General features: G+C 39.7%; 1 protein-coding gene across 1 annotated transcript in view; it reads left to right on the top strand.

Annotated features, from left to right (window-relative positions):
- Positions 1-13,895, top strand: part of arsb (arylsulfatase B) — a 121,905-nt gene that overhangs the window by 53,509 nt on the left and 54,501 nt on the right. Inside the window, exon 5 of the mRNA XM_042058546.1 lies at positions 8,417-8,624. Within this exon, the coding sequence (XP_041914480.1) occupies positions 8,417-8,624 (208 nt within the window). The remainder of the gene's footprint in view (positions 1-8,416; positions 8,625-13,895) is intronic.

Here is a 13,895-nt window from a genome sequence, read left to right as displayed (position 1 = left end):
TCTTCGGAAGATAGGCCTCCGCTGGATAACGTTAGTGGATAGCCTACAAACTTCGGACGCTTGGCGTGGCGAGCCATGTTAGAATTTAGAGCATTTCGAGTTACCTGGATAATCTTGCGACGTGAAAACGCGAGCTTGGAGCAGCCTGATGTTAGAGCCTTGAAGTAGGCTGGGGTGAGTAGGCTATAGCATAATCGATAGTTGTAGCTTACCCTTGCTGACCTGAAAACGCTGGTGAACCAGGTGGCTGTAGCCCATGGACTTGGATGTAGCTTTTGGATGGTTAGTAGTAAAAAGACCCAGCTCCATTACGTCTGCCTACCGAGGCTTTGCGACTCCAATAATTTTGCGAGCGCCGCGGCGTGTGACGTATGGATAAGGAGGCCGGCTTAAATACCCTGGCGGCGGAAGACAGGTGAGTTAATTGCTGTCAATCATCCCTAAGGGCTCCTCCCGAACTTTGTTTAGAAAACATCATTTAGGACTCAACTCCCTATATCTCACCATCAGAAAATATAAATTACTTTACCTTAAGAGTGTGCCGTCAAACACGATGATGAAGATCTCTCAGCAAAACTTGAATCCCAGTAGGGCTGCAGCTATCGATTCTTTTTGTAATCGATTAATCTAGCACTTTATCGATCGATTAATCGGATAATTTTTTTTTTTTTTTTTCATTTTTAAACAACCAAAACAAATAATGCATAACGAAAATGACATGGCTGTAAAATGATCAAGCAATTGGCACAGAGGTATTTATTCTAACTCCAACATTTGGCTCCAAAACTAAGCCAGTGCCAACAATATAATAATGTTCAAAATGCTCTCTGTAAAATATCAGCCTCTTGTGCGTTACTTAGCTGGGCGAACAAAGCTGTCCATACTGTGTTGTGAAGTGCTGGGAGGGAGAAGAGGGAAAGCAATTTATTGTATTAATATGCACAACAAGTTTCATGCTGTAATCTAGACCTGACAACAAAGTAAATATCTGTTTTATGTAGATTTCTACACCTGCAGCATTTACCATTAGGCTACTAAAAAATAGCCTACCATTAAGCTACTAAAAAAATATTTCTGGGGTGAGCCTATTTGCTATGGTAACCTAGCAACCTGTGTGTGTGTGTGTGTGTGTGTCATAGACTGTATACAGTCTATGGTGTGTGTGTGTGTGTGTGTGCGCGCACGCGTGCGGTGCGTGAGGGAAGATGAAGGTGCATGCATATGTGTGTATAAGAAGGGGTTCTTTTTTCTTGAAATTGAACGTGAATAAGTTTACTAATTAAAAACATCAAAGCTAAACATTATATCACAACATCGCTACAAATACAGTATGTGATTAAAATCACCCAACATCAATGTAGGCTATAGGCTACGTAGATAGATGATAGATAGGCTAGATAGATTGATAGATAGCCTACTTTATTGACGGTGAAACAGCATGGAGTGGATGTTTACAGTTCAGATGCTTGTTCTTTTCCTTTTTGAGTATGTAATGATCCCAAAACTTTACTTAAAAAATGTAGACATTCTCTGCCATGTATGGCCATCGGGACTCCGCCATCGCGCTGGTGGTGTGCTTCCTGAACAACGGTCCGTGTGGAACAATCAGATCCCTGCGCGTATAGTGCGCGTCATAGGAATTTAACGAGGCTTCGAGGCAGGGTTTTTTGCCTCGAGTAATTTTTGTAATCGAGTTATTCGAGTAACTCGATGAATCGTTTCAGCCCTAAATCCCAGTTAATCCAAAGTTTTAATCTCACGGTTGGAACCTCCATAACTGATAGTATATTTTTACCATATTTCTCCGGTCAGGACGATGGAAAATCAGGATCCAGGCTTTTATTCTTTTCAATGAGGGGCCAGTGCCCCTCAAGGGAGAGATGGCATGTTTGTGTCACCCATCATGGGTTTCACCAGATTCTCTGACTATACAGAAACAGTCTACCGTATTTAAGTTACACACAAAGAGAAGGAGTGACCTACTAGTATGAATATGCAATGTAAAGGTGTGGTGTGTGGGGATGTGGCCTTTTGGTGCCATCAAGTCTGCTCAGCTTCTATTGTCTTTTAATTAAAACTACCCCCTTTCCTGGGAAGTTTCTCAGAGGCCTGACCCCTCACTGTGTCTACAAACATTAACATTTCACACCTGGTGATAAGCAAAAGGCCTCTAGACAGGCTATCATTGAATTCTAATCATTCAAGGATAAACAATGGATACACTGCATACAGACCAAAGACACACAGGGTACAAAAATCACAAATGACCATAAGAACTACATAGTATCAGGGCTTGAAAACAAAATAATTTTTCAAACGTTTCGTTCCGAACGGTTCAGGTAGGCCAATGTTCATTCTTGCATGCGTTCCGCCACCAACATATCGGTCCTGAACCGGTTCGGAACGCAAAATATCGTTCGTTCTTAAAGTTCCGGCAGTGTTTGACGGGCCTATCAAGTCTATTTTTGTGGACTTTATCTTAGAATAGACGTACTCATTATTTCCCCTTGATTTAGCCTATACCGTAGCTATGCCCAAAAATAATAAATCACAGGCGGCATCCAAAAACATTCAGATGGGCTATCCATCCCATAGCCTACACTCCTTTACCTGGTTGTAGCCTAAGTTTTATCCATATGGAGATCTTCAAAGGTTTGCGTTATAATTCCAACCCTGTTTATAAACGAACATGTCTGTTGCTGACAAGGCCAAATTTCCCGTTTAACTCTTCTACATAGAATAGGCTATAATTGCGCAAACATTTCAAATCCCGACTTTAAAACAACAAGGCGTGGACAGGCAAAATAGGCTATTACGCATAGGCTACAAACAATTTCCAAATCAGTTTCAGTAGCCTACGCTACGAGCTGGCCTAAGATCCGAAGTGGCAGACGGATAGGTTACATTACAACAGCAAGACAAAATATACACATTTGGACCAAAGGTCCATTTATTCGTTTTTTGTTTTTTTTAAACTGCAGAAATCAAATTATTAGGCTGTTCGAATACAGAAGTTGGCTACATAGCGGCTTGTTAGCTCACATTAACAGTGTAGATGCGGGCTTGTTTTTCCCACAACTGGAAATAGTCTCCCTGACATAGGATATGCTTTTGTGAAATTTTATAAAATATATAGAGAACGAAAAAAAAACATTATTAACCGGTTTTGTGGATTTCAGAATAACATTTCTGTTCCGGAACAGTTGAAGACCATTTTGTTCTCGTTTCCGTTTACGCTCCTCGTAAAATTCCGTTCGTTTTCGGTTTTCGTTTTCGTTCCTTGAACCGGTTCGGGGGCCCTGCACAGTATGTACATTTACAAAAATGAGTCTGATTCACAACACTTTCACCACCTTATCAAAAAGGCGAATCAGAGACTTAATTTCCTAAGACAACTGAAAAAGTTTCATGTCAACAAAACCCTTTTGCTGCTCTTCCACAAAGCCATCATTGAAAGCATCATCACATCTTCAATCACTGTCTGGTATGGGAGCTCTGACAGTCGCACCAAGAGGAGATTAGAGAGAGTTGTCACCAAAGCCTCCAACATCACTGGTTGTGACCTTCCATCAGTCCACTCTCTGTATGCTGAACGCATCTTGAACCGAGCAACCAAGATCATCAGGGACGCCTCACATCCGAGCCATGATCTCTTACAACTTCTGCCCTCTGGAAGACGCTATAGATCTCTGAAGACAGGAACGACGCACTTCAACAACAGCTTCTACCCTTCAGCAATTAGACTCCTGAACTCCTGAAGATTTGCAACTCTACTTATTTATTTATATTTATTTAATTGATCCCCTCCCGCGATTAACCCCCCCCCCCCAAACGGACTGAGCTACAAAAAAATACCACCAACATTGTTGTGTGTCTATTCTACTCTTTTCTGGCAAGAGTTACCATGACAGTTCCAACAAGCAGAAATACACTTGACTCCTTGCTTTTTACAGCAGCACCTGAAAGTGTCACAGTCCCCTGCACAGTTGCAGCTGACAAACTTCAGAAGGTAGTCCGGGATCTGTTGGGGACTGGTGCATATCCGTGTTGTCCTTGTTTCCATCCATACTCAAGGGCATCCAGTGAAGGACTGTAGCAGTAGCCAATATCTGGTCTGGAGATATGCTCGCAAAGAGTGCTGTGCTGCAGCTCCTGTAGTCGGAGGCAGTTTCTCAGGCTTGATACTAGTTATAATAGTATCTCACAAAACTGAGTACACCCTCACATTTTTGTAAATATTTTATTATATATTTTCATAGGACAACACTGAAGAGATTACGCTTTGCTACAATGTAAAGTAGTCAGTGTACAGCTTGCGTTGATGTTTCTCCATTTCTTGGGGTCCGGGGATGTCTCCCCCGGGATTTTTTTCTTTTCTGGTTGCTAATCACACTATTTTAACATGTTTTGAGAGGGACAGGCCCATCTTTTTTCTGACGCACGTCACCATGCATTATACCAAATGTCACTGCTTGAATAAATGAAAAACATACTGAACATGAGCATAGTTCACGATGACAATGAAAATGTTTAGCTTACTTGGTTTCTGACAGAAATTACGTTTTGTGCCAACATATTGTAGAAACACAACCACGGCCTTTATTTAGTGAACGGAGGTGCAAATCATCTCCTTCACTTTCTTTGGTTATTATATAGTCTACGATTCACTTTAACCACAAAACGTTTTGCCGTCGCCACATTTACAAATGCAATTTACCTTCGTTAGGCTATCGGTGATACTTTTTGCTTCGAATCGCAATTGAGTGCGCATTTTATGTGACATGCCACATGATTTCCAAGAGGCCTTTAGACAGGCTCATTTCTCACTTCACTAGACTATTATTGCATTATGTTGTAAGACGTGAAGAAATGAAGGACAATGGCAATAGCCTAGGCTACGCACAAATTCATCATTCACTAAATGGACACGGAGAGACCAAGTTTTTCTTTCGCTATCGTTGCGAAAAAAATAGCCAGGCTACTATATAGAAATACTTTGAAATTCCTTTTGAGTCGGATCTGCTCCACCTTTCCACCAAGTTTTGCAGAATGTGCCCTCGTGTTTTTTTTTTTGCGATATTGTTGACAGAAACTATTTGTGTGGTGCAACCTGTTAAATATTAGTAGTTCATAAACTTCAACGTAGTGCCAATTTAGGTTGAAACTAAACTAAGATGGAACTTACGTTCAACTTACGTACAAATGTAATGAATTGTAATGTAGTCTAACTTGTGCAATGGGCTGAGGTGCAGTGGCTGCAGGGTTACAGCGAGCGAGAGGTGCAAGAGTGGAGAACAGCTCATGCGGTTGCTAGAGCTTATTTTTTTTTTAAAGGGCCAGTACAAATGACCCGCAGGCCGCAAATTGAAGAGCCCTGCCCTAAGCGCACTAAGACATTTTCCTTGTAGACATACCCATGGTTACACTAGGCAGGCAACTGCTCTGTTCCCAGATCATGCTTTCTCTGTCTATGATCTGCAGGCTTAAAGGGCCTCCTCAACGAGGAGATTGCTAGCAAGTAAAAGTGAACCACTTTTGAATAACTTGAAAGAAGATTAATATTTTTCGTTAGTTTTGGAAGTTTATTTTTAAGTAGCCTACAATGACCAGTTCCGACAAAGCCGAAATTAGCCTACTCCTTTTGAAACAATGAGTGAGCAGGCCGCCGTTTGTATGGTTATATTGCTTGACGGGGGGGTATCCCAAGCAGCTTTCAGCCATAAGGCTACTTTGAGAACATTTCCTAATTCACCCGGCACTGATATTCAAAATGTTGAAAACTATTTTGGCATACAAGCAGTTTAATTAAATGTAATTTTCGTTGTAAACTAACGGGCTACTTGGTGAGGCTTGGCCTCACAGATGCGCTCGTGCCTTAGATGGCAAGAAAAATCTTCACGTTATAGGCCTATTAACTGACTGCAAGATTAACGTTGGCAGGGGGGCCCACCGGACATTTGTGCCCAGGGGTCTATGAATGGTTAATCCGGCCCTGCCACCAACAAATTGCACCTCTGGGACAGCTAAAAGAAGTCGAGAGGACTACTAACTCACTAAGACCTATTCACAAACCGCTTTTTGTGGCATTTCACGTCGCGATGTTGTCCTATGCGGCTACAGGAGTTTCCAATCTCGAGGAAACAATTTTGCATTGTAGGCATAACTAAGTGATGCAATAACGCCACCAACAACAACCAAACCTAGGCTACTCATTGTCAACATGTAAATTAAATGTATGTTATTATGAATCAAATTAAAATGTTATCCTCTTTGCAGGGGGCGCTGTGGCACAACAGGCTACAGCGCTCATACCATATACAGTACGGGTCCAAGTGCCCACGGGGACCCAGGTTCGAATCCGACCTGCAGTCATATCCCAGTCCCACCCCATCTCTCTCTCCCACTTACTTCCTGTCTCACTTCACTGTCCTATTCAAATAAAGGCAAAAAGCCCAAAACATATACTTAAAAAAAAAAAAAAAAATTCTCCTCTTTGCAAACGTAGGCATAGGCTATGGTGAGATTCATTTAATAATGTTACAAAGATACTGCATCAATCAGTATGTTTTATTAGGCTACAAGGCTATTTGTTTTGCCTTACTCTTGATTCATTTAGGCTAGGGCTTTTTATTCAGTTATTCATCATCTTCCGTCCTTGTGTAGCGCACGCATTCTCAGACCTGTCACCTGTCACTCCCATCATTGTAAGGGAGGTGTTTGGCAGAGGTGGGAGTAAGTCACACATGTGCAACCCAGTAAACAAAATAAAGTCCTGGCGACGTCCCCTAAAGGTCCCCTGGCGAACGTCACCTCCTCGACTTTGTGTAGGGTTCCCTTTACGTCCCGCGGACCTCTGTTCGGGAGGTCTAAAAGACGTCCACGAGACTTTAAGAGGACGTCCTGTAATGGTCACCGCGACGTTTATATTTCCGCGATGGTAAAAAAAAAAAAACATGAAGCGCGATTTGGTATGGTATTACATCCTGTAAGTCTCAGCGTTGCTAGGAGAGAGGTAGACGGAACATGAACACGCATTAATGACTTGATCTACAACTACACAATCAACTTCACTCACCTCATATTTTCACGCATTTTTAAATCACGTCCTCCGAATTCATTACACTAATGATGAGTAGACATGGACATTTATACCGGGCTAGGATGTGCTGCTTTCACATCTACGGTGTCATTTTCTTAATAAACTAATAGGCTACGACGTTTTAATGGGCATAACCCGTAGCATATTGTTCAAAACATCATCAGAGTAGGCCTAGGCTAGCCTAAGATAAATTGTTCAAACCATATTGTTTCAAAATATTAAAAACTAATAATAGCCAAATAATAGCCAATACTAAAAATATGCAATGCATGCTGGGAAGCAAAACTCAACATAAAAATAAAGTAGGCTACATGAAACATAACTAGAATGATTATCCACTCGTTTTCTTGGACCTGTGATCAAACAGGGACAGCCTATAAATGTAAGCCTATCTTCTTGGAACATTGCAGATAAAGAAAAATGTATCGTTTTCTCTTTGCTTTTACCCATCATGAGATGTGTCTTGTGTGACACCTTGGTGATGAAAAACATGTTTATTGCCCATTTTATATTCATTTGCACAGATAGGAGGAAACTAATCTCTAACTAATTACAGATTCCAGCTCGTTCCTTGCCTTGGTGTACTGCTTTTTCTTAGCATGCTCAATACTTTTTTCCTCTGTCATTCCAGCTTATTACACATAACACTACTTATGGACTTTAATGTTTGGTGTTTTTTTTTTTTATGTGTGGAGTTAATACTGATGTCTGGTGAAGATTTCATATGAATAGCCTCACTTAAAGTATACTTACTGAAAAAACATGTTGACACGTTGAATACTTATTTTCTCCGCTGTGTTCTTGTTTATATCTATATATATATATTTTTTTTTTTCTTCAGTAATTTTGTGTCTATGATTTCCGGGATACTGAAAGACCACAGAGCTTTCTATATGGCCAGTAAGGTTACCTGGTTGCTTGTGCAATGACACCATGCCGTACACTGTTGGCCATTGCCCATGGACATTTCAGCTGGTTAAATTTGACTATTAACTAAATTCTTAAGTGTTTCGATTTCTAGCTGAAAATGTATTTTAAACATGAACTTTGATGCTCTGGTCAATTTTTGGGATGGATCACTGATTACCGATCACTGAAATCAGAATCTGCTGATACCAATTACCACAGATTACTCTTTGAAAGTGAACTCTTAGAAAGTAAGCTCTACAGTAGATTGTATAAATTCTTTGCAAACTTACCATGACAACAGATAATACAGATACAGTGATTTTTTTTTGTACCTAATGATTTGCATAATATTTTCATCATGTCTATAGAGATAAAATAACCTCATATAATTTTATAAAATGTCTACAGCCCCTCTTCCTTTATTTAGCCCTCCAAGCAGTGCATAGCCCTCTGCAGGTCCCTGAGCGGTACATGACCCCTTACAGTTTCATCAAGGATCCACAACGCAGGATTTATGCAGGAATGGTGTCAGCGATGGATGAAGCTGTAGGAAATGTGACAGAGGCACTGATGGCTCATAACCTTTGGAATAACACTGTGCTCATCTTCTCCTCAGGTACATTGTTGCCCAGATCTTGTCTTTGGAATGTAGACTATTGGCATAAAAGGTGTTGAGGAAGGTAAACAATGCAATAAACATGAAATGGCATTTTATTTTGTCTTCTAAATGACTTGCTACTTCAATGCATTTCTTTTATAAGTGCATTTGATCAGTTAGCAAAAAGCATCTGAGAACAGTTTGGTCTTAAGTCTAGATTTGAAACTTGCTACAGTTGAGGCATTTTTATGTCATCCAGATGTTGATTGCGGAGCTTTCCATTGCCGCTAAAAGCTGCCTCACCACGTTTTGTTCCAACAGCGAGTTTTGCCAACAAGTGTTTCTCTTGAGACCTGAAGCATGTCTGATAGGTAATTAGGGCCTGTTCCATTTAGTGATACATAAACAAGCATGTGGCTCGTGGCTGCTCAACTGATTTTCTGACTTCTCCTTGGGCTTAAGAGTTTTTAACTGCATGAAAATGCACTGTTCTGTTATCCGAAGTCTTCTTATTACAGTGCATGAAAATGCACTGTTCTGTTATCTGAACAGAATCTTCGGTTATCTGTTATCATCTTCTTTTTACAGTGCATGAACATGCACTGTACTGTTCTTCCTAGGCAACTTCAACAACTTCTTATTATTATTCCGCTTACCACTTTTTCCGAACGCAATTTCTCTTGAACAGTTTAACTTAGAAACTTCGTTCAAACTTGCAGCAACTGCCAGTCTCAGGCTTTAAGCATACAATCTGTCTCTCTTAAGACTACACATCCTGTTCAACTGTTTACTCTGCCCAAAACTTTTTCAAAATAAAAGTCCTCACACACATTAGTACATTCGATCCTTTAATTTTTTGGAGAGGAAAGTAATGGCTATGCTTCCATTTAGAGACTACTTTTGGATTATTTGGGCTCGTCATAGGCTAGGCATATCTGTTTCACTTTGACTGATTCGCTTGTTCGTTGCATGTCCGACTATGCGTGCTTTCGAACACCCGCCCAATTTTACCTCTGATTGGCTTACCATGAAATTTTACTCAACCTCAGCCAATCGTCAGCATTTATGCGCTTGTCTCGTGCACTGCCCATTAACCAAGGAAACAGTTAAATAGCCTCTTGGCTAATTTTCGGATAATTAATCACGAATCACGAATAATTAATTTTCGGACAATTCATTTTTTGGCAGTAACAGTAACGGCGTTATTAAGATGGGAAGAGTAATCAGTTAGATTACTTGTTACTGAAAAAAGTAACGCTGTTAGTAACGCTGTTATTTATAACGCCGTTATTCCCATTACTGGTCATTAATAGGCCTATAAGTCACTGTTGCTGTTGTAGTGTGGGCTTCTTTGTTGTTGTGTGGCTCTTTTGAGTGGAGTGGAATTTGTTTTGGCCACTGTTCTAGTGCCTCGCCTAACTTGGCCTGTATGTCTTTCCCTTTCCCTTTTTTGCTCACTTGCATCTGTCAAGTTTGTGTAGCTAACCTACCTATGCTAGTATAAGATTTAGTTCATTTAGGCCTACTATTGGGTTTAATGACATTTCAGAAATATGCTACGCAACCCATTGGCAAACTTTCACATGTAGAGAGAGCTCCTTGCTAACTATCCCGCACATCATATGAGCCTATAAAAGATTTGGAATATTGCGCTATTGCACTCAGTTAGACCTACACAACACATTAATGATATGCCTAATAGTTTGAAAATCAATATGAAGTATTCAAATTACAATTTTTTTTATCTACTAGTAATTACACATCATAAAATACTATAAATTATTAACAAAATATAACATAATATAAATTTCAAAATATATGGAATAGAAACAATACTGTATGACATTTATCCATAATCATCTGTGTGTGTGTGTGTGTGGAGCAGAATTTCATGCCTATTCCATGTTTCCATTATCTACCTCTTAAGCAAATGTTAAAAGAATGCACAAACTGGAAATACTAGAACACTTTCTAATGGTGTGTTAAATTATCAGGAGAGAGAGACTACAGCCTTTGACTTTTACAGTGTTGCAGTATTTAATTGTGTTTAAAACGCAGCAATAAATAACCTTTAAAGATCAAAATCTCTAAAGAATGTGTTTGTGTGATTTTAAACATTAGTACTGTTGGGGTTGCTGTTGTGAAATCGTGATTATTCTTCAGAAATCTTCGATTATTCTTTATATAGTAGGGGGGCCTATGTGTCTAATTTAGGGGCTTGTGGGATTCGCATGTTAATTTTTGGTAGAGTATTATAGATATAAGGTATATATATAAGAGTATTATATCTTTGTTCTAGGGGTTCTTAAGAGTAAAAAAAAAAAACATGTCTCCATTTTTTTTAAGGTTTTGAAGGACCCATCAAAGGTCAAATTCAGAAGAAGTCAATTTTTTTTTGTTTTGTCCATAAACCTCACATTGCTGGTATTATAGCATAGGGTTTGGTGCCAAAACGCAAAGATATTCTACAAGGTAGTGTGCAAAAGTGGACCACATAAACAATACAACATTATAAAACATTTTTAGGCTGATGATTGATCTCTTTAAAGGAGAATTCTGGTGTGATATTGACCTATTGAAGTGTATTGAAACATGATACCGATAAGGGATCAGATTCCAAAAATAATTCAGTGGAAATGCATGGATTCCAGTTTCTTCCAGTAGCAGCAACTGGAATCCATGCATTTCCACAGAATTATTTCTGGAATCTGATCCCTTATCATACCTGTTCATTCTTACTTGTCGCTCGACTTATCGTGACTAAATTCAAGATGGCTGCAAACACTAAACTTCGTGAAGATACTGTCTGTATAAATCGTCTTGTAAGTAAATGACCAGTGCCTTTTCAAAGTTCTCAATGTCTCGTTTTAAATGTCAGGGCCCTCGGAAGTCTACCAATGAAGTGTGGAGATACATTGAGCGTCGTAAATGGTGTAAAACAGTGATTTTATTTGCATGGCTAGCCCAATGCCGAAGCACCACCATTGAAAAAGCTGTTGGTAGCATCGGCTAACTAGCGCCAGATTTTGGAGTGCCGAGATGGGCTATGAGACATACGTTCACACTCGGTATCATGTTTCAACACACTTTAGGTCAATATCACACCGGAATTCTCCTTTAACAAGAAATTGTGCCTAAAGTGCTCAAAATTGTCCGCTTAAAAAAATAATACTTCAATATCAATACTATCAATTCATGCCTATTAGTGTGCTTGAGTATAGGCCTAGCCTGCTCTGCCAGTTCTTGTCTACATCCATTCAGAGCACAAAGTGCAGAGATCTCTGTTAAATCAAGTTTAATAGACTTTTACATAGCTAGTACCAGCTGAAGTCTGTAAGGCCTTCCGTAGCCTAAGTGTGAAGAAAAGAAAGGGTAAAAGGATCAGATAGAGAAACAGACATGTGAGTGAGTTTGTGTGTGTGTGTGTGTGTGTGTAAGAGAGAGAAAGAGAAAGAGAAAGAGAGACACTAGCAGTGACAGTTGGCTGTTGATAGCTGGCAGTTATAGAATTTAGAATATCGAATAACCTGAAGCACATAGTGCTCTATTCTTCATGGTTGGTGGTGATATTAGTGACCTTCTAGCTTTCTACATTTGAGCAAGCACATTTTTATCATTCATGGTTGCACAGTCTAGTTAGATCATATTCGGAGGTGTTTCTGTTAGTCAGGTGATGGCACACATATTCTCTACAGCAAAAGAAACAGATTTTGGTTTATGTATCCAGTGGCAGATATGTGTGGACTGGTGAATAACCCATCACTAGAGACATATGCCACATTTCTTGTTTTTGTCCATAAGAGAGTATGGAGATGGTGATTACGATTACAACATTACAGTGCAGTTATTTTACAACAGAACAAAGCAGTTTGGCACAGGAACTGCTACAAATCCACCTGTAACAGTGAGCATCTGCAGCATGCTAAGATTGGGGGCAGCCGTGGCCTACTGGTTAGCGCTTCCAGTACACACTCAGCACACCTCACTGTGTGTTCACTGTGTGCGGAGTGTGTTTCACTAATTCACGGATTGGGATAAATGCAGAGACCAAATTTCCCTCACGGGATCAAAAGAGTATATATACTTATACTTATATACTTAATATAGATTCACTACTAGAAATCATGTGAAGCTGTAAGCTCTTTAGACAGGTATTATTACAGCCAGCGTATGGAGCATTGCAATAGTCTATCCTTGAGGTGACAAAAGCATGGATTAATTTCTCGGCATCTGGTAAGGATAAGGACTTCCTTATCTTTGAAATGTTCCTTAAATGGTAAAATTAAGTTTTGGTGATCTGTTTTATGTGATTGTTTAGTGCTAGGTCCTGGTCAATTATAACTCCTAGGTTTTTAACACTTGTGGATGAGGTCAGTGGAAGATCACTATGTAGCCAATGATGTGGATAGGATATCCCTCATCTTTTTAGAACCTAAAACCATGACTTCTGTTTTATCTGGGTTCAAAAGCAGGAAATTATTCGTAATCCATGTCTTTATATCTCTTATACATGTGTCAAGTTTGGCTAACGGGTAGGGATGCACGATATATCGGCGGCCGATATATTATTGGCCGATAAGTGAAAAAATGAAAATATTATTATCGGTCCGATAACAGAATTTTGGCCGATAATTTGCGCCGATATTTTTTAAAGTCCTAATTTAGACTTTTTACACTGAGCTACTTGAGCTTGGTTGGCTATACTTTTTCCTCAATATAATGTCAGCGGTGTGAATGTATTTCACCACTCTAACAAAATCTGTGGATATGCGTTCATTTGGGAATCTGTGCATCTCAAAATCCTCTCGTGAATGATCCGCCATTTAACCTTACCAGAGCGGAGCTCAGCCCTATCTAGAGTCGTCTTGTGCTGATGTGTTTGCACTTTACCGCGCTGGTCGGGGAAACAAATAAACAAACTCGTTAGTGGGACGAGTACATAAGTAGGCCTAGTTCTAAGTTGTGTTTTAGTATTATATTTGCATTACTTTAGCTTGGGTTTTGTATTATTACCTAGAAATATGCTAACCATTCCTGCTTCAGTTCCAGACAGGTCATCATAATAAGTTAATAAAATCCTTCAGGGCTAACCCCTTTCATTTCTGCTGCAGCAGGTTGTGCGCAACAGAGTAGACAGACATAAGATACAGTCTGAGGAGTTGCAGCTTTATTCAGTTACCCGCAGTTGAAACTAAACCTAAGTTTCCCTCACAAACTTTGATTTGGTCGCTATACTGTAGCTTATTCCCAGCCGATTTATACTCTCTAGCCACTCACTCGCAATTCACT

This window comes from Alosa sapidissima, chromosome 13 (genome assembly GCF_018492685.1).
Source record: "Alosa sapidissima isolate fAloSap1 chromosome 13, fAloSap1.pri, whole genome shotgun sequence".
Classification (NCBI taxonomy): Eukaryota; Metazoa; Chordata; class Actinopteri; order Clupeiformes; family Clupeidae; genus Alosa; species Alosa sapidissima.
Note: the sequence above shows the minus strand (reverse complement) of the source record. Positions and strands in the feature narration are given on the sequence as shown.